At 41.1% G+C, this 22,090-nt stretch overlaps 1 protein-coding gene across 1 annotated transcript in view; it reads left to right on the top strand.

The window, feature by feature from the left end:
- The window catches only part of LOC110508253 (piezo-type mechanosensitive ion channel component 2), a 149,101-nt gene that overhangs the window by 121,929 nt on the left and 5,082 nt on the right, over positions 1 to 22,090 (top strand). Inside the window, exons 35-44 of the mRNA XM_036966347.1 lie at positions 4,178 to 4,310; positions 4,430 to 4,577; positions 4,753 to 4,967; positions 6,911 to 7,069; positions 8,044 to 8,191; positions 11,337 to 11,525; positions 11,646 to 11,741; positions 11,875 to 12,044; positions 17,686 to 17,802; positions 21,537 to 21,616. Coding sequence (XP_036822242.1) covers positions 4,178 to 4,310; positions 4,430 to 4,577; positions 4,753 to 4,967; positions 6,911 to 7,069; positions 8,044 to 8,191; positions 11,337 to 11,525; positions 11,646 to 11,741; positions 11,875 to 12,044; positions 17,686 to 17,802; positions 21,537 to 21,616 — 1,455 coding nt within the window. The remainder of the gene's footprint in view (positions 1 to 4,177; positions 4,311 to 4,429; positions 4,578 to 4,752; positions 4,968 to 6,910; positions 7,070 to 8,043; positions 8,192 to 11,336; positions 11,526 to 11,645; positions 11,742 to 11,874; positions 12,045 to 17,685; positions 17,803 to 21,536; positions 21,617 to 22,090) is intronic.

Genomic DNA, 22,090 nt, shown 5'->3' with positions numbered 1-22,090 from the left:
GATCAGTCAATTCTTAACGTAAGGACTTAAAACTCAGGATTCTGTAACAGCATACCCCAATGAGGATATGTGTTGATTTATAACTTCCTGTGCCAACCGGAAGTGCCATAATTGGTGTCTCAGGGGCTGTTTCGAAGGGTTAAAAAAGTCTGATATTTCCAAAACTTCATATGTGTGATTAGGCAACCCCCATGAACTGTAAATCAGTCATTTTTCCCAAAAAAATTCAAAGGAAAAAAAAATCACACTAAAACACAACTTGGAAGGAGGGACGTATTGGGGTGCGTAGAGACAGACAGTGGCCCCAATAGTTAGCTTTGTTGGAGCTAAAAAAGAACGGTCCGACCTAGAGTTCCGAAACTTTAGAAACCTGTTCTAGACCTCCCGTAGATGGTGCGTGGTGAGTTACGTGGCTCTAGAAGGTTCTCGGACCGAGAAACAGCCTCGTACATTTGAAATAACTTCAATTCATTTTTGCATCACGAAAATGACGACATTTAGAAATGTCCCAGAGTCGCAAGACTAGGTGCATTGCGAACGTCTCGGCCCATATAGACAGACCCCAACGTTTCTGTCCGATATCTCATTCAAGGACCCCGTAGCAAGTCATGGAAAATAGTGGATTTTCAGCACCAATTAGGGTTTTTCTCGGACACCAAATGACCTATCGAGCCGAAACTTGGGATTCGGGGTCGCCTCAGCTAGGCCAACACATAACATAAGAAATGGACCCGCAGCTAGAACGTAACTACGTGTTTTATGTTTTTTTTATGGTTTGTACCGAAGGCGTTGTGAATTTTGGGCCAGCTCTGAAGTATGTAATAGTTGGCTACTAAACGAGTTGGAAAAAGTGGGTTTGGTGTCAGTTTGTATCAGTTTGGTGGTCAGAATGATATCTAATTGACTGATGGACTCTTGTCCACTTGACTCTTGTACATTTGCAATATGATTCTATAGTGAAAAAACATCACCAAAAGCGACATTCTGAAATCAACCCAAACGAGCGATTGAGATGACCCAGAATCACTGCAAAGCCATCTCGAGTTCATCGGGCCAGTCAATTTCACATTCCTGCAGGATTTTTATAGCATGACAAATTCGTGATGGTACCTGCCCATTAAAACATATTGCAAATGCACAGTGACTTTGAAAAAGTAAGAAACAAAAAAAAATACATCTAAAATTTTTTGAGCATGACAAATTCGTGATGGTACCTGCCCATTGAAACATATTGCAAATGCACAGTGACTTTGAAAAAGTAAGGAAACATAAACAAAAAAACATCAACACATTTTTTGGGTAACCAGTTGCATATTTTAGATCACAAGATGACAAAGGTATAGTTTGAGCAAAGTAAAGCTTGAATTTATAGCATGACAAATTCGTGATGGTACCTGCCCATTAAAACATATTGCAAATGCACAGTGACTTTGAAAAAGTAAGAAACAAAAAAAAATACATCTAAAAAATTTTGAGCATGACAAATTCGTGATGGTACCTGCCCATTGAAACATATTGCAAATGCACAGTGACTTTGAAAAAGTAAGGAAACATAAACAAATTCGATAAACAAATTCGTGATGGTACCTGCCCATTAAAACATATTCCAAATGCACAGTGACTTTGAAAAAGTAAGGAAACAAAAAAAAATACATCTAAAAAATTTTGAGCATGACAAATTCGTGATGGTACCTGCCCATTGAAACATATTGCAAATGCACAGTGACTTTGAAAAAGTAAGGAAACATAAACAAATTCGATAAACACATTTGTGATGGTACCTGCCCATTAAAACATATTCCAAATGCACAGTGACTTTGAAAAAGTAAGGAAACAAAAAAAAATACATCTAAAAAATTTTGAGCATGACAAATTCGTGATGGTACCTGCCCATTGAAACATATTGCAAATGCACAGTGACTTTGAAAAAGTAAGGAAACATAAACAAATTCGATAAACAAATTTGTGATGGTACCTGCCCATTAAAACATATTCCAAATGCACAGTGACTTTGAAAAAGTAAGGAAACAAAAAAAAATACATCTAAAAAATTTTGAGCATGACAAATTCGTGATGGTACCTGCCCATTGAAACATATTGCAAATGCACAGTGACTTTGAAAAAGTAAGGAAACATAAACAAATTCGATAAACAAATTTGTGATGGTACCTGCCCATTAAAACATATTCCAAATGCACAGTGACTTTGAAAAAGTAAGGAAACAAAAAAAAATACATCTAAAAAATTTTGAGCATGACAAATTCGTGATGGTACCTGCCCATTGAAACATATTGCAAATGCACAGTGACTTTGAAAAAGTAAGGAAACATAAACAAATTCGATAAACAAATTCGTGATGGTACCTGCCCATTAAAACATATTCCAAATGCACAGTGACTTTGAAAAAGTAAGGAAACAAAAAAAAATACATCTAAAAAATGTTGAGCATGACAAATTCGTGATGGTACCTGCCCATTAAAACATATTGCAAATGCACAGTGACTTTGAAAAAGTAAGGAAACATAAACAAAAAAACATCCCAACATTTTTTTTTTGGGTTACCAGTTGCATATTTTAGATCACCAGGTGCACATTTCAGGTCACCAGGTGCACATTTCAGATCACCAGGTGCACGGAGGAAAATATTTACTTTTGACTTTGACTTTTGACTTCCTATGACATCATATTGCAAATGGAGAAAACATATGCCTTATGCACAAGTAAAACAAAAATAAATATGTAATACAAGTTGACCAAGGTATAGTTTGAGCAAAGTAAAGTTTGAATTTTGAGCATGACAAATTCGTGATGGTATCTGCCCATTAAAACATATTGCAAATGCACAGTGACTTTGAAAAAGTAAGGAAACATAAACAAAAAAAATCTAAAAAATTTTGTTGCACATTTTAGATCATCAGTTGCACGGAGGAAAATCGTTACTTTTGACTTTGACTTTTGACTTCCTATGACATCATATTGCAAATGGAGAAAACATATGCCTTATGCACAAGTAAAAAAAATATGATAATAAAGCATGACTAAAGTATGTTGATAAAGTTCTTATACATGTGTTATTGACACAAAAATCGAAAGAATTTTGAAAAAAGGTCAAGAAAGCACTTTTTTAAGGATGTATGAAGTTTTTTACCAAATTTTGACATTTTTGACTTTTGACTTTTGACTTCCTATGAAATCATATTGCAAATGGACAAAACATATGCCTTATGCGCATGTACTTAAAAAATATATATATATGATGACAAAAGTATACTCATACAGTTCTTACACATGTGTAATTGACAAAAAACTCGAAAGAATTTCGAAAAAAGGTCCAGAAAGCACTTTTTTAAGGGGTTTTAAGTTTTTTTTTTTTAATTTCATTTTTCAAAATTTGGCTTTTGGATGTTGACTTGGGTGCCATTTGCAATATGAAATGCCCCGGTGGAACGCACACGCCCCCTATTGGAATTTTGAAGTGTTACAATTGGCAATTGCCATATGGCATTTGCAATATACTTTGCATGAATCAACGCCAAATTGGGTGGTATTGGCCATCGTGTATATGGTTTGTCCAATGCCAATATCCCGCCATTTGTTTTTGTCCAAATCAGGGGGGTATTCCCTTACTGTACTTTACATGACTACTTACTGTACTTTACTTGACTACTTACTGTACTTTACTTGACTACTCACTGTACTTTACTTGACTACTTACTGTACTTTACTTGACTACTTATTGTACTTTACATGACTACTTATTGTACTTTACATGACTACTTACTGTACTTTACTTGACTACTTATTGTACTTTACATGACTACTTACTGTACTTTACTTGACTACTTACTGTACTTTACTTGACTACTTACTGTACTTTACTTGACTACTTACTGTACTTTACATGACTACTTACTGTACTTTATGTGGCTACTTACTGTACTTTACTTGACTACTTATTGTACTTTACATGACTACTTACTGTACTTTACATGACTACTTACTGTACTTTACTTGGCTACTCACTTAACTTACCAATTTATTTTACTTAGCTAATTAGCCACTTTACTTAACAATAGGGATGGGGCCTTGCTCAATACATTTAGAGATAAGCTCATTAAAGTAAGCTCATTAAATCTAGCCTTTAGCGCGTTGACATGCGTTGCCATCGTTTCCCCAGGCAGCACCAACTCCAGGAACAGTAGCCGTAGAGATTGGAGTGAGGGGTCAGTGCAGCAGAAGACCAAGAAACAGCTGATCATGGAGAAACTCAAAGAACAGATGATCAAAGCCAAGACCTTCACTATCAAGAGGTGGGCTTGATTGATTGATTGATTGATTGATTGATTAATTGATTTATTAAATGCCTCAAACATAATATAAAATTAACCTAACATAATATTCTTGTACATTTGTTTTGTATTCTCTCCAGGACCATGAAGGTGTACCTGCCCATCCGTCAGTTCTTCTACAACCTGGTCCATCCAGAGTACAGCGCTTTGACAGATGTCTATGTCCTCATGTTCCTGGCCGACACCGTCGACTTCATCATCATCGTCTTCGGTTTTTCTGCTTTTGGGGTACGTACGTGTAGCTAGTCTCTTTACATTTGACACGATCTTGTCATCCCGTCGGAAACAGTCAGCAGGGTCCTGTGTGCCTCAGTCGGTCTTGGCAACACCAAAGTTATGGGTTCAATTCCCGCTCTGATCACATATTAAAAATGTGACATTAATTACTTCTTCTTCTCCTCAGAAACACTCAGCGGGAGCCGACTTCACGTCGTCTCTGTCGGAGGACCAGGTTCCCGGAGCCTTCCTGGTGATGATTCTGATCCAGTTTGGGACCATGGTGGTGGACCGGGCCCTGTACCTCAAGAAGACAGTGCTGGGAAAGGTCATCTTCCAGGTGATCCTGGTGTTCGGGATCCACTTCTGGATGTTCTTCATCCTCCCCGGACTCTCTGATAGGTAAATACTCACCTTGTGATGTTCATTTGTTAATTGGTTAATTAGTTACGGGATCCATATCTGTACGTTCTTCATCCTGCCCAGACTCTGAGGTAACAACCATTCCTAACACTTCCTTTAAATACCCTCTTCATAATGCATCATAATCACATGTATAATGCTTTATATACTAATGTTCATCATTTATTTCTGGATGTTCTTCATCCTGCCTGGAGTCGCTGAGAAATAGACTTCCTTCCTTTCTGCGTTAATTAGCTAATTCATCTGATATGAATTCATTTGATTGATTGAATTAGTTAATTTGTAAACATATCCATTTTTTCAGATCTCCATGAGTCCCTATGGGGTAGGGGCTTGTGATCGATTAAGGATGTATCATTAGTAACTGTGTTTATCATTAGTAACCGTGTTTATCATTAGTAACCGTGTTTATCATTAGTAACCGTGTTTATCATTAGTAACTGTGTTCAGCATTAGTAACCGTGTTTATCATTAGTAACCGTGTTTATCATTAGTAACCGTGTTCAGCATTAGTAACCGTGTTTATCATTAGTAACCGTGTTTAGCATTAGTAACCGTGTTTATCATTAGTAACCGTGTTTAGCATTAGTAACCGTGTTTATCATTAGTAACCGTGTTTAGCATTAGTAACCGTGTTTATCATTAGTAACCGTGTTCAGCATTAGTAACCGTGTCTATCATTAGTAACCGTGTTCAGTATTAGTAACCATGTTTATCATTAGTAACCGTGTTCAGCATTAGTAACCGTGTTTATCATTAGTAACCGTGTTTATCATTAGTAACCGTGTTCAGCATTAGTAACCGTGTTTATCATTAGTAACCGTGTTTATCATTAGTAACCGTGTTCAGCATTAGTAACCGTGTTTATCATTAGTAACCGTGTTTAGCATTAGTAACCGTGTTTATCATTAGTAACCGTGTTTAGCATTAGTAACCGTGTTTATCATTAGTAACCGTGTTTAGCATTAGTAACCGTGTTTATCATTAGTAACCGTGTTCAGCATTAGTAACCGTGTCTATCATTAGTAACCGTGTTCAGTATTAGTAACCATGTTTATCATTAGTAACCGTGTTTATCATTAGTAACCGTGTTTATCATTAGTAACCGTGTTCAGCATTAGTAACCGTGTCTATCATTAGTAACCGTGTTCAGCATTAGTAACCGTGTCTATCATTACTAACCGTGTTCAGTATTAGTAACCATGTTTATCATTAGTAACCGTGTTTATCATTAGTAACCGTGTTTATCATTAGTAACCGTGTTTATCATTAGTAACCGTGTTTATCATTAGTAACCGTGTTTATCATTAGTAACTGTGTTCAGCATTAGTAACTGTGTTTATCATTAGTAACCGTGTTTATCATTAGTAACCGTGTTTATCATTAGTAACCGTGTTTAGCATTAGTAACCGTGTTTAGCATTAGTAACCGTGTTTAGCATTAGTAACTGTGTTCAGCATTAGTAACTGTGTTTATCATTAGTAACTGTGTTCAGCATTAGTAACTGTGTTTATCATTAGTAACCGTGTTTATCATTAGTAACCGTGTTTAGCATTAGTAACTGTGTTTAGCATTAGTAACCGTGTTTACATTAGTAACTGTGTTTATCATTAGTAACCGTGTTTATCATTAGTAACCGTGTTTAGCATTAGTAACCGTGTTTAGCATTAGTAACCGTGTTTAGCATTAGTAACCGTGTTTAGCATTAGTAACCGTGTTTAGCATTAGTAGCCGTGTTTAGCATTAGTAACTGTGTTTATCATTAGTAACCGTGTTTATCATTAGTAACCGTGTTTATCATTAGTAACCGTGTTTATCATTAGTAACCGTGTTTATCATTAGTAACCGTGTTTAGCATTAGTAACCGTGTTTAGCATTAGTAACCGTGTTTATCAGGGTTTGTACCTCTGTCCACTTTGCAGGCGTTTCAATGAGAACACAGTAGCCAAGCTGTGGTACTTTATCAAGTGTATCTACTTTGGGCTGTCAGCCTATCAGATCCGCTGTGGCTACCCCACCAGGGTCCTGGGTAACTGCCTCACCAAGAGCTACAACTACACCAACCTCTTCATGTTTCAAGGGTGAGTTTGGACACGGTAGGATGTAGTAAGACATTCAACTCATATATTCAGGTCACATTCAACATGCAGTGACTTGGGAAAATATTCAGACTGCTTTTTGTCACGTTACAGCTAAAACCTACCCACAATACCCCATAATGACAAATCGAAAACCTTTTTGAATTTTTTTTTATTGCAAATTTATGAAAACATTTCAAACAGAAATACCTTATTTACATCGGTATTCAGACCCTATGAGACTCGAAATTGAGCTCAAGTGCATCCTGTTTACATTGATCATCCTTGAGATGTGTCTACAACTTCTCTGGATTCCACCATTGGAAAACCTGCTCCAAAGTGCTCAGGACCTCAGACTTGGGCGAAGGTTCACCTTCCAACAGGACAACGACACTAAGCACACAGGCAAGACAAGGCAGGAGTGGCTTCGGGACAAGTCTCTGAATGTCCTTGAGTGGCCCAGCCAGAAACCGGACTTGAACCTGATCTAACCTGAAAATTGCTGTGCTGCGACGCTCCCCATCCAAGGCTGTAATCGCTGCCAAAGGTGCTTCAACAAAGTACTGATTAAAGGGTCTGATACTTATGTAAATGTGATGTTTAAGTTTTAATTTTTTTTAACATTTGCTAAATTTTCTACAAACCTGTTTTTTGCTTTGTCATTATGGGTTATTGTGTGTTGATTGATAAGGGGGAAAAACTATTTAATCCATTTTAGAATAAGACTGTAACTTAACAAAATGTGGAAAAAGGGGTCAAGGGTTCTGAATACTTGTCGAATGTACTGAATACCCCTGTTGCACAATGTGCAAGTCTCAAATTGTGCACCAGGGTTGTAGTACTCGAGTCCCGGACTCGTAACTTGACTCAGACTCGACCAGTAGTCACAAATTCTCTCTCCCTTGCATAATTCAACATGCTATATATGAGAAATAGGCTGTGAATTGAGTGTCCTAACCCCAGTGTTCCCCTTCCAGGTTCCGTATGATCCCGTTCCTGTCTGAGTTGCGTGCGGTGATGGACTGGGTCTGGACCGACACCTCTCTGTCTTTATCCTCTTGGATCTGTGTGGAAGATATCTACGCTCACATCTTCGTCCTCAAGTGCTGGAGGGAGTCAGAGAGGGTAGGTTGTGTATCCTCCACCGAAAGATTCACACCTCTTTACTTTTTCCACATGTTGTTGTGTTACAGATGGAAATTCAGATGGATTAAATTGGGATTATTTTTTTTTGTCACTTGCCTGAACACAATACCCCATAATGTCAAAGTGAAATGACGTTTATAGAGATTTTTACAAATGAATTAAAAATGAAAAGCTGAAAGGTCTTGGGTTAATAAGTATTCAACCCCTTTGTTATGGCAAGCCTAAATAACTTCAGGAGGTACCCTCAGTCCACACCTATAGTCCTCCTCTCCCCTCCAGTTGTATCCTCAGTCCATAACTACAGTCCTCCTCTCCAGTGGTATCCTCAGTCCACACCTATAGTCCTCTCCTCTCCAGTGGTATCCTCAGCCCATAACTATAGTCCTCCTCTCCTCTCCAGTGGTATCCTCAGCCCATAACTATAGTCCTCCTCTCCTCTCCAGTGGTATCCTCAGTCCACACCTATAGTCCTCTCCTCTCCAGTGGTATCCTCAGTCCATAACTATAGTCCTCTCCTCTCCAGTGGTATCCTCAGTCCATAACTATAGTCCTCTCCTCTCCAGTGGTATCCTCAGTCCATAACTATAGTCCTCCTCTCCAGTGGTATCCTCAGCCAATAACTGTAGTCCTCCTCTCCAGTGGTATCCTCAGTCCATAACTATAGTCCTCCTCTCCAGTGGTATCCTCAGTCCACACCTATGGTCCACTCCTCTCCAGTGGTATCCTCAGCCCATAACTATAGTCCTCATCTCCAGTGGTATCCTCAGTCCATAACTATAATCCTCCTCTCCAGTGGCATCCTTAGTCCATAACTATAGTCCTCCTCTCCAGTGGTATCCTCAGTCCATAACTATAGTCCTCCTATCCAGTGGTATCCTCAGCCCATAACTATAGTCCTCCTCTCCAGTGGTATCCTCAGTCCATAACTATAGTCCTCTCCTCTCCAGTGGTATCCTCAGTCCATAACTATAGTCCTCTCCTCTCCAGTGGTATCCTCAGTCCATAACTATAGTCCTCTCCTCTCCAGTGGTATCCTCAGTCCACACCTATAGTCCTCTCCTCTCCAGTGGTATCCTCAGTCCATAACTATAGTCCTCCTCTCCAGTGGTATCCTCAGTCCACACCTATAGTCCTCTCCTCTCCAGTGGTATCCTCAGCCCATAACTATAGTCCTCCTCTCCAGTGGTATCCTCAGTCCATAACTATAGTCCTCTCCTCTCCAGTGGTATCCTCAGCCCATAACTATAGTCCTCTCCAGTGGTATCCTCAGTCCATAACTATAGTCCTCTCCTCTCCAGTGGTATCCTCAGTCCATAACTATAGTCCTCCTCTCCAGTGGTATCCTCAGTCCATAACTATAGTCCTCTCCTCTCCAGTGGTATCCTCAGTCCATAACTATAGTCCTCCTCTCCTCTCCAGTGGTATCCTCAGTCCATAACTATAGTCCTCCTCTCCAGTGGTATCCTCAGTCCATAACTATAGTCCTCCTCTCCAGTGGTATCCTCAGTCCATAACTATAATCCTCCTCTCCAGTGGTATCCTCAGTCCATAACTATAGTCCTCCTCTCCAGTGGTATCCTCAGTCCATAACTATAGTCCTCTTCTCCTCTCCAGTGGTATCCTCAGTCCATAACTATAGTCCTCTCCTCTCCAGTGGTATCCTCAGCCCATAACTATAGTCCTCCTCTCCAGTGGTATCCTCAGTCCATAACCATAGTCCTCTCCTCTCCAGTGGTATCCTCAGTCCATAACTATAGTCCTCCTCTCCTCTCCAGTGGTATCCTCAGTCCATAACTATAGTCCTCCTCTCCAGTGGTATCCTCAGTCCATAACTATAGTCCTCCTCTCCAGTGGTATCCTCAGTCCATAACTATAGTCCTCTCCTCTCCAGTGGTATCCTCAGTCCATAACTACAGTCCTCTCCTCTCCAGTGGTATCCTCAGTCCATAACTATAATCCTCCTCTCCAGTGGTATCCTCAGTCCATAACTATAGTCCTCCTCTCCAGTGGTATCCTCAGTCCATAACTATAGTCCTCTTCTCCTCTCCAGTGGTATCCTCAGTCCATAACTATAGTCCTCTCCTCTCCAGTGGTATCCTCAGCCCATAACTATAGTCCTCCTCTCCAGTGGTATCCTCAGTCCATAACTATAGTCCTCCTCTCCAGTGGTATCCTCAGTCCATAACTATAATCCTCCTCTCCAGTGGTATCCTCAGTCCATAACTATAGTCCTCCTCTCCAGTGGTATCCTCAGTCCATAACTATAGTCCTCTTCTCCTCTCCAGTGGTATCCTCAGTCCATAACTATAGTCCTCTCCTCTCCAGTGGTATCCTCAGTCCATAACTATAGTCCTCCTCTCCAGTGGTTTCCTCAGTCCATAACTATAGTCCTCCTCTCCAGTGGTATCCTCAGTCCATAACTACAGTCCTCTCCTCTCCAGTGGTATCCTCAGCCCATAACTATAGTCCTCCTCTCCTCTCCAGTGGTATCCTCAGTCCATAACTATAGTCCTCCTCTCCAGTGGTATCCTCAGTCCATAACTATAGTCCTCTTCTCCTCTCCAGTGGTATCCTCAGTCCATAAATATAGTCCTCTCCTCTCCAGTGGTATCCTCAGTCCATAACTATAGTCCTCCTCTCCAGTGGTTTCCTCAGTCCATAACTATAGTCCTCCTCTCCAGTGGTATCCTCAGTCCATAACTATAGTCCTTTCCTCTCCAGTGGTATCCTCAGCCCATAACTATAGTCCTCCTCTCCTCTCCAGTGGTATCCTCAGTCCATAACTATAGTCCTCCTCTCCAGTGGTATCCTCAGTCCATAACTATAGTCCTCTCCTCTCCAGTGGTATCCTCAGTCCATAACTATAATCCTCCTCTCCAGTGGTATCCTCAGTCCATAACTATAGTCCTCCTCTCCAGTGGTATCCTCAGTCCATAACTATAGTCCTCCTATCCAGTGGTATCCTCAGTCCATAACTATAGTCCTCCTCTCCAGTGGTATCTTCAGTCCATAACTATTGTCCTCCTCTCCTCTCCAGTGGTATCCTCAGTCCATAACTATAGTCCTCCTCTCCAGTGGTATCCTCAGCCCATAACTATAGTCCTGCTCTCCCCCTCCCTTCCAGAGATACCCCCAGCCGCGGGGCCAGGCGAAGAAGCCGCTGGTGAAGTATGGGATGGGAGGGATGATCGTCTTGCTTCTGATCTGTATCATCTGGTTCCCTCTACTCTTCATGTCTCTGATTAAGTCTGTGGTGGGGGTGGTCAACAGGCCACTGGACGTCTCCTTCTCCATCACCCTGGCCGGGTTCCAGGTGCTGTAACAGCTCAGAACTAAGGCTCTACTACTGATAGGTCCATCAGTTGATCAGGATCAGTCAGTCAGACAGTTTTTTTTCGTTCTGTAGATTACATCTCTACGTTATGTTTTCCAGCCCATCTTCACTATGAGTGCTCAGCAGAACCAGCTCAGAGAAGTCTCCAAACATGACATCCATGGCACCTTCATGAACTCATACCAGTCCTATCCTGTAAGTACACGGTTACAAGTATTTTATGCGACTACTGTGTGTGTTGTCTCACTGGGTTGGTGGCCGAACATGGGACAAATCTCCATAGTAACCGAGGGACAATATTCTCATCCCTCCTCTCCTCCCCCAACAGGAAGCGATGCGGTGGTTGGAGTACTACATGCCAGAGGATCTGACCATAGCTGAGTTGGAGGGCAGCTCTAACAGTCTGTGGACCATCAGTCCTCCCAGTAGAACTAACATCATGGAGATGCTCAGCTCCAAGGAGCAGTTCCCCATCACTGTAGCTTGGTCTATCCAGCGGTAAGAACAGTTCCCCATCACTGTAGCTTGGTCTATCCAGCGGTAAGAACAGTTCCCCATCACTGTAGCTTGGTCTATCCAGCGGTAAGAACAGTTCCCCATCACTGTAGCTTGGTCTATCCAGCGGTAAGAACAGTTCCCCATCACTGTAGCTTGGTCTATCCAGCGGTAAGAACAGTTCCCCATCACTGTAGCTTGGTCTATCCAGCGGTAAGAACAGTTCCCCATCACTGTAGCTTGGTCTATCCAGCGGTAAGAACAGTTCCCCATCACTGTAGCTTGGTCTATCCAGCGGTAAGAACAGTTCCCCATCACTGTAGCTTGGTCTATCCAGCGGTAAGAACAGTTCCACATCACTGTAGCTTGGTCTATCCAGCGGTAAGAACAGTTCCCCATCACTGTAGCTTGGTCTATCCAGCGGTAAGAACAGTTCCCCATCACTGTAGCTTGGTCTATCCAGCGGTAAGAACAGTTCCCCATCACTGTAGCTTGGTCTATCCAGCGGTAAGAACAGTTCCCCATCACTGTAGCTTGGTCTATCCAGCGGTAAGAACAGTTCCCCATCACTGTAGCTTGGTCTATCCAGCGGTAAGAACAGTTCCCCATCACTGTAGCTTGGTCTATGCAGCGGTAAGAACAGTTCCCCATCACTGTAGCTTGGTCTATCCAGCGGTAAGAACAGTTCCCCATCACTGTAGCTTGGTCTATCCAGCGGTAAGAACAGTTCCCCATCACTGTAGCTTGGTCTATCCAGCGGTAAGAACAGTTCCCCATCACTGTAGCTTGGTCTATCCAGCGGTAAGAACAGTTCCCCATCACTGTAGCTTGGTCTATCCAGCGGTAAGAACAGTTCCCCATCACTGTAGCTTGGTCTATCCAGCGGTAAGAACAGTTCCCCATCACTGTAGCTTGGTCTATCCAGCGGTAAGAACAGTTCCCCATCACTGTAGCTTGGTCTATCCAGCGGTAAGAACAGTTCCCCATCACTGTAGCTTGGTCTATCCAGCGGTAAGAACAGTTCCCCATCACTGTAGCTTGGTCTATCCAGCGGTAAGAACAGTTCCCCATCACTGTAGCTTGGTCTATCCAGCGGTAAGAACAGTTCCCCATCACTGTACCTTGGTCTTATGCCAAATCCTGACTCTGGGACTCTGGGATTTCGTCGGGCCAGGCAATGTTTTTCCACTGATAGGAACCCAGTGTGGTTGTCTGCCTCAATAGCCAATCCGTGACAAGGAACGAAGGGTTGTGCGTTCAGATTGGAACGTCTGACTGAAATACGGGACAAATCAGAATGAGTGGTGTTTGAATTTGTTAAAGTGCAGGACATGATTGTTTGGTTGTGGGACAGAGCGACAAAATGCAGAACTGTCCTGTGCAATCTGGGACATGTGGTCACCCTACCTTCACCAAAGCAGTCATTCTGAGTGCAGGTTGTGGTGATAAAATATTCCTCTGGCTGGATTCCGATAGGAATTACTAATCACTTCACAAACCACCATATTGTGACTTGCAGGTCTGACGTGGCCTATGAGCCAGGATTTTCAGACCACAATGTCAAGGATAATTAGGCCTTAACTAAAGTCTGAGGATAACTAGGTTATAACTAAAGCCTGAGGATAACTAGGCCTTAACTAAAGTCTGAGGATAACTAGGTTATAACTAAAGCCTGAGGATAACTAGGTTATAACTAAAGCCTGAGGATAACTAGGTTATAACTAAAGCCTGAGGATAACTAGGCCTTAACTAAAGTCTGAGGATAACTAGGTTATAACTAAAGCCTGAGGATAACTAGGTTATAACTAAAGCCTGAGGATAACTAGGTTATAACTAAAGCCTGAGGATAACTAGGCCCTAACTAAAGCCTGAGGATAACTAGGTTATAACTAAAGTCTGAAGATAACTAGTTTATAACTAAAGTCTGAGGATAACTAGGTTATAACTAAAGCCTAAGGATAACTAGGTTATAACTAAAGTCTGAGGATAACTAAAGTCTGAGGATAACTAGGTTATAACTAAAGATTGAGGATAACTTGGTTATAACTAAAGTCTGAGGATAACTCAAGTCTGAGGATAACTAGGTTATAACTAAAGTCTGAGGATAACTAGGCCCTAACTAAAGCCTGAGGATAACTAGGTTATAACTAAAACCTGAGGATAACTAGGTTATAACTAAAACCTAAGGATAACTAGGCCCTAACTAAAGTCTGAGGATAACTAGGTTATAACTAAAGCCTGAGGATAACTAGGTTATAACTAAAGTCTGAGGATAACTAGGTTATAACTAAAGCCTGAGGATAACTAGGTTATAACTAAAGCCTGAGGATAACTAGGTTATAACAAAAGTCTGAGGATAACTAGGCCCTACCACTGAGGATGGATCACTCTCCAACACTATCTTACGTCATTATAGTGGGCAGCTGAACACGGTATACTGGAAGCACTCGGTTTGTTATTTTAACTAAGGCATAGCCAGTCTTTGTTAAACATAAATACCGAACTTGTTTTTGCATGGATTCCACGACACGGTTAACTTTTAACAACTAGGTCCGCTATTTCTTCACCTGTAATCCTGCTTATAACAGACAGGTTAAAGTCTGCTTGAAAAGAGCCGCTAACCCAGCTAAACTGCTAACGTTAACCATCACCTGCTTAACAGACAGGTTAAAGTCTGCTTGAAAAGAGCCGCTAACCTAGCTAAACTGCTAACGTTAACCATCAAGCTAACGAAGTTAGTCCCAGATCTGTTTTCCCATGGAGCCCACTTTGTCTGGAGAGGTAAATGAATGATCCCAGATCTGTTTTCCAATGGAGCAATCTTCGTCTGGAGAGGTAAATGAATGATCCCAGATCTGTTTTCCAATGGAGCCCTCTTCGTCTGGAGAGGTAAATTAATGATCCCAGATCTGTTTTCCCATGGAGCCCTCTTTGTCTGGAGAGGTAAATGAATGATCCCAGATCTGTTTTCCCATGGAGCCCTCTTTGTCTGGAGAGGTAAATGAATGATCCCAGATCTGTTTTCCAATGGAGCAATCTTCGTCTGGAGAGGTAAATGAATGATCCCAGATCTGTTTTCCAATGGAGCCCTCTTCGTCTGGAGAGGTAAATGAATGATCCCAGATCTGTTTTCCCATGGAGCCCTCTTTGTCTGGAGAGGTAAATGAATGATCCCAGATCTGTTTTCCCATGGAGCCCTCTTCGTCTGGAGAGGTAAATGGTTCCAGCGCTGTAGGATCTGTATCTTCTACGCTTTGTTTCAGGACAAACTGGATCACTTAGAGTTCCAATGCGGCAATAGTTTTCTTGCAGAGGATTATAGGCTTGAGGTGACTTCCTTGATCATGGAATTCTTACCTTTTCTACACCGGTGGCTGGGCGGTGTTCACGCGTGTTGAATGCATCTCCGTCTTGTCGTTTGTCGTTATCCTACTGGCCGGTGTTGCCCGGAGTTTGTTCGCCAGGGGAGCCATCTCCTGCCTCTCCTCCCCCATTTGATAGCGGAGTCGAAGGAGCACAGCAAGAAGAGCATGACAATCAACGATGGTTGCATGTCACGAGCCATGGAAGCCGAAGACAGCGGCCTGCTGCAAAGCAGCCTACACTCTCAGCGAGAGGCCCGGAGAGGATACAAACAACAAATAGTTTCGCCGCCCTAGAGCCTGATCTCCCTGCACCTTTTTCGCTGGGGGTGCAGCAGGCAACGGGAGTAGGTGTCACAGCCACTTGGGAGAACCATTTTTCTGGAGGCAGAGTACTTGTAGAAAATGCCTGGGGATGGTCTCTGAACAGTGGGAGGGGGCTTAATTAGCCTCTGGATTTGGGTGGGATAGGCTGGGAGAGACTCCTGCCATTGTTGGGCTTTGACAGCTCTCACTTCACACCTCAGTGGTAATTGAAGTTGTATCTTGTCTGTCCTAGCAGGCTTGGCAGCCTGAATTTAGCGTTCAGTCCCCATAAAGTAAAATATAGCATTTTAATGTACTTTTATTTTTTATTTTTCATCTTGGCTTCCAAAATAGCATCAAACCGAACATTACTCACTCCAGTTCCAGGTTGGATGGTGTCCTCAGGTCTCTGCTGTTTGTTTGCCAGAGCACCCACTGTATATCTTGGAAAAAGGAATCCTTGGTAGTAGGAATCCTTCCAGGTCATTTTGCCCAAAATCAGGTTGTAGGTTTGGAGATTTGATTTGGGGTGAAGGTTATGCTGTGGAGGGTAGCATCCTGTATATGTCCCTGCCCAAAAAATCTAAATGTATCTAACTCCAAATCTATCTTTTTATAAAAACATGCTGAAAAATGCAGGAGCTCACATGCAGCTGTGTCTCTCTCTCTCCCCTCTGGAATAAAAATAAAAAGAGTACTGATTAGTAGTTTAGTAGAGTAGAGTGGGGATTAGTAGAGTAGAGATTAGTAGAGTTTAGTAGAGTAGAGTAGGGATTAGTAGAGTAGAGATTAGTAGAGTTTAGTAGAGTAGAGTTTAGTAGAGTAGAGTAGAGTTTAGTAGAGTAGAGTAGGGATTAGTAGAGTAGAGTAGAGATTAGTAGAGTAGAGTAGGGATTAGTAGAGTAGAGATTAGTAGATTAGAGCTTAGTAGAGTAGAGTAGAGATTCGTAGATTAGAGATTAGTAGAGTAGAGTAGAGATTAGTAGAGTAGAGTAGGGATTAGTAGAGTAGGGATTAGTAGAGTAGAGATTAGTAGAGTAGAGATTAGTAGAGTAGGGATTAGTAGAGTAGAGAATAGTAGAGTAGAGAATAGTAGAGTAGAGATTAGTAGAGTAGGGATTAGTAGAGTAGAGATTAGTAGAGTAGAGAATAGTAGAGTAGAGAATAGTAGAGTAGAGAATAGTAGAGTAGAGATTAGTAGAGTAGGGATTAGTAGAGTAGAGATTAGTAGAGTAGAGATTAGTAGAGTAGAGAATAGTAGAGTAGAGAATAGTAGAGTAGAGATTAGTAGAGTAGAGAATAGTAGTGTAGAGAATAGTAGAGTAGAGATTAGTAGAGTAGAGATTAGTAGAGTAGAGAATAGTAGAGTAGAGAATAGTAGAGTAGAGATTAGTAGAGCAGAGATTAGTAGAGTAGAGATTAGTAGAGTAGAGAATAGTAGAGTAGAGATTAGTAGAGTAGGGATTAGTAGAGTTTAGTAGAGTAGGGATTAGTAGAGTAGGGATTAGTAGAGTAGAGATTAGTAGAGTAGAGAATAGTAGAGTAGAGAATAGTAGAGTAGAGAATAGTAGAGTAGAGATTAGTAGAGTAGAGATTAGTAGAGTAGAGATTAGTAGAGTAGAGAATAGTAGAGTAGAGATTAGTAGAGTAGGGATTAGTAGAGTAGAGATTAGTAGAGTAGAGATTAGTAGAGTAGAGATTAGTAGAGTAGAGAATAGTAGAGTAGAGTTTAGTAGAGTAGGGATTAGTAGAGTAGGGATTAGTAGAGTAGAGATTAGTAGAGTAGAGTTTAGTAGAGTAGGGATTAGTAGAGTAGGGATTAGTAGAGTAGGGATTAGTAGAGTAGAGATAAAAGGATCTTTATTTTCTCAGCCATACAGATTCATTTTAGTCACATAAATGTGTCATAATACTTTTTGGCTTTATAATCTCATAAACCTGTTTGAGATTTGAAATGATCTGATCATTACAATCAGGAACCTGACTCTGGGAGCGAAGGCTGAGTTTGCGACTGGGAAGAAAGTGACGTTCCTGGATGAGGCAACCAAACTGGAGCTGAGCCTACTGCTCAACGGGACCAGACGAGACAGAGTGTGAGTGTACTATCTATTTATTTGTCAATTAATTAAAAAAATATATATATATAGATATATCAAACTACTTTTATTCTATAGCTTGAATCAGGAGTTGAAACAATAATGAAGCTCAGCGTCTCTGTTTTGGAGAAATATTTCACTTTCAAAATTGTAACAATGTTTTAAGCCTATGCAGTGTTTGTTTACATTTACAAACATATCTTTTGGGGTTCTGATGAAGTATGACAGTTGAATTAAGCTCATGAGGCATTTATACCATGAAACTTCAACGCTGAGTCTGAAAAAGCAGTCTGTTCCTTTTAGACAGGCAATGGCACGCATTTTAGCAAATAAACGTTTGTTTCACATGAATGCCGGGTCTAAATGAACTATTTACCATTAATTACCATGAATTGTTTGATTTGTTACATTCAGTGGTGGAAAAAGTACCCAATTGTCATACTCAAGTATAAGGAAAGATACCTTAAAAGAAAATGACTCAAGTAAAAATGAAAGTCACCCAGTAAAATACTACTTGAATAAAAGTCTAAAAGTATTTGGTTTTAAAGTATAAAAAGTAGAAATAATTTCAAATTCCTTATAGTGATCCCTTCATGTGCCAATCCCGTTAATGGGATTGATTTGACAACACCCAGTGAAATAGCAGCGCGCCAAATTCAAAAACAGAAATACTCATAATAATAATTAATAAATCATACAAGTGTTAAACATGGGTTTAAAGATGAACTTCTTGTTAATCCAGCCACAGTGTCAGATTTCAAAAATCAAATCAAATCAAATTTATTTATATAGCCCTTCGTACATCAGCTGATATCTCAAAGTGCTGTACAGAAACCCAGCCTAAAACCCCAAACAGCAAGCAATGCAGGTGTAGAAGCACGGTGGCTAGGAAAAACTCCCTAGAAAGGCCAAAACCTAGGAAGAAACCTAGAGAGGAACCAGACTATGTGGGGTGGCCAGTCCTCTTCTGGCTGTGCCGGGTGGAGATTATAACAGAACATGGTCAAGATGTTCAAATGTTCATAAATGACCAGCATGGTCGAATAATAATAAGGCAGAACAGTTGAAACTGGAGCAGCAGCACAGTCAGGTGGACTGGGGACAGCAAGGAGTCATCATGTCAGGTATTCCTGGGCATGGTCCTAGGGCTCAGGTCCTCCGAGAGAGAGAAAGAAAGAGAGAATTAGAGAGAGCATATGTGGGATGGCCAGTCCTCTTCTGGCTGTGCCGGGTGGAGATTATAATAGAACATGGCCAAGATGTTCAAATGTTCATAAATGACCAGCATGGTCGAATAATAATAAGGCAGAACAGTTGAAACTGGAGCAGCAGCACGGCCAGGTGGACTGGTGACAGCAAGGAGTCATCATGTCAGGTAGTCCTGGGGCATGGTCCTAGGGCTCAGGTCCTCCGAGAGAGAGAAAGAGAGAAGGAGAGAATTAGAGAACGCACACTTAGATTCACCCAGGACACCGAATAGGACAGGAGAAGTACTCCAGATATAACAAACTGACCCTAGCCCCCCGACACATAAACTACTGCAGCATAAATACTGGAGGCTGAGACAGGAGGGGTCAGGAGACACTGTGGCCCCATCCGAGCCAAAAAGGCTTTACGACGAAAGCAAACCATGCTATTATCTGAGGACAGCACCCCATCAAACAAACACATGAAAATCATACTTCAACCCGCCAGGCTCGACACAAAACTCAGAAATAGTTCAGATTTCCCTTCACTGAAAAACAAACCCCAGACCATTATTCCTCCTCCACCAAACTTTACAGTTGGCGCTATGCATTCGGCCAGGTAGCGTTCGCATGGCATCCGCTAAACCCAGATTCGTCCGTCATACTGCCAGATGGTGAAGCGTGATTCATCACTCCAGAGAACAGGTTTCCACTGCTCCACAGTCCAATAGTGGTGAGCCATGTAAACCCCAACAAACAGTTATTGTGCTGACGTTGCTTCCAGTCCACATACTTTTGTGTGTAATAGTGTAACATATGTCATCTAATAAGCTGCATGCAATCCCGAGTCATAGTGGGAGGACCACGATATGATGGTTATTATATCAATATTTGCACATTAAAGCGTTTCCTCTGCCATTTCTCACATAATTAATTTTACTGACACAAAAAGATCTCATCTTGTCTAGCGTATGTTATCTTGTCGACATTTGGAAAGTTTACCGAAAAAATTGCTGTTTCCATCAGGCCTGTTGTGACATTTTGTGTCCAACCTACTCTACTCGCAAAAAAGGTTGGATGGAAACCTGGTTACTGTGTGTAAATGATAACAGGTTAGTGCAGGAAAATAAGAAATTGATTAAATTGCAGAAAGTAAATGCTGGAATTAAACAATTAACTATGAGCAAATGAGCAAAAGCTGTGTGCATTAAGGAAATAGACGACTGGCTCATATAGAAGCCTTTCTTTAAAAACCTCTTGAGACTAGGGGGCAGTATTTTGATGTTTGGATGAAAAACGTGCCCAAAGTAAACTGCCTATTTCTCAGGCTCAGAAGTGAGAATATGCATATAATTGGCAGATTAGAATAGAAAACAGAAAGTTTCCATGCGAGAGCCACTGGAGCGAGACCTTTTCTCTCTCTCTCCTATTGAAAAAGCTACCGTCCGGTTGAAATATTATCGATTATTTATTGTAAAAACAACCTGGGGATTGATTATAAAAAAACGTTTGATATGTTTCCACAAACTTTACGGATACTATTTGGAATTTTCATCTGCCCGTCGTGACCGAAAGAGCTTGTGGATTACTAAACAAAACGCGCCAACCAAATGGAGGTTTTTGGATATAAAGAGAATCTTTATCGAACAAAACGAAAATGTATTGTGTAACTGGTAGTCTCGTGAGCGCAAACATACGAAGATCATCAAAGGTAAGAGATTAATTGTATTGCTTTTCTGACTTTCGTGACCAATCTACTTTGCTGCTAGCTGTTTGTAATGTTTTGTCTGCTGAGAGAGATGTCCTCACATAATCGCATGGTTTAATTTCACCGTAAAGCTTTTTTTTAAATCTGACACGTCAGGTGGATTAACAACAAGCTAAACTGTTGCACTTATGATTTTATGAAAATTCTATATTTTTAGTAATTTAATTTGAATTTGTCGCTCTGCAATTCACAGGATGTTGACGAAAATGATCCCGCTAAAGGGATCGGTGCGCCAAGATTAATAAGCGCCTGTTCAGTGATTTACGCAAATAAAGGCCCAGGCTATTAATTGAAGTTTTACGGCATGTTATATTCTGATTACACCAAACATTAGGAACCTTTTTTCCTCAGAACAGCCTCAGTTCGTCAGGACTCTACAAGGTGTCTTAAGCATTACACAGGGATGCTGGCCCATGTTGACTCCAATGCTTCCCATAGTTGTGTAAAGTTGGCTAGGTGGTGGACCATTCTTGATAAACACAGCAACCTACCCTGCTCAAAGGCACTTAAATATTTTGTCTTGCCCATTCATCCTCTGAATGGCACAGATACACAATCCATGTCTCAATTGTCTCAAGGCTTAAAAATCCTTCTTTAACTGGTCTCCTCCCCTTCACCTACACTGATTGAAGTGGATTTAACAGGTGACATCAATAAGGGATCACAGCTTTCACCTGGATCCACCTGGTCAGTCTACGTCATGGAAAGAGCAGGTGTTTATCTATGTCATAACTGTTGTTAGTAACAAACAGCCTGTTGTGTTCTTCTGTTACCAGGGTGATAAAACATGTCTTCCCGCGGTACCTCCGAGCCCCTAGTGACTCCGAGGCCAAGCCAATAGAACAACTGTATAAAGGTAAAGCAGCATTTAAACACCGTGTGAATCACACCGTGATATTTAAACTGTAAACATGCATTACCTTTCAATGTGACATGAACACAACCAGTCGTGATATTTTCATATGATTGTCTAAACAAATCACTTCAAAAAGCAGGCTACCTGTGCATGTTCGTCCACTCCAAAATAATTCCAGCATCCAAACTGCAAGTGTACTTGTGCATGTAAATAGGCATCTGTTACAAAACACCTGAAGTGTTCCTAGTGACATTCAGCTATTGAGTAGGTCTATATTGAGTAGGTCTATATTGAGTAGGTCTATATTGAGTAGGTCTATATTGAGTAGGTCTATATTGATTGTCTATATTGAGTAGGTCTATATTGATTAGGTCTATATTGATTAGGTCTATATTGAGTAGGTCTATATTGAGTAGGTCTATATTGAGTAGGTCTATATTGAGTAGGTCTATATTGATTGTCTATATTGAGTAG

Source organism: Oncorhynchus mykiss, chromosome 28 (genome assembly GCF_013265735.2).
Source record: "Oncorhynchus mykiss isolate Arlee chromosome 28, USDA_OmykA_1.1, whole genome shotgun sequence".
NCBI lineage: Eukaryota > Metazoa > Chordata > Actinopteri > Salmoniformes > Salmonidae > Oncorhynchus > Oncorhynchus mykiss.
The sequence above is the reverse complement of the archived record's forward strand: the minus strand, read 5'-3'. Positions and strand labels throughout refer to the sequence as shown.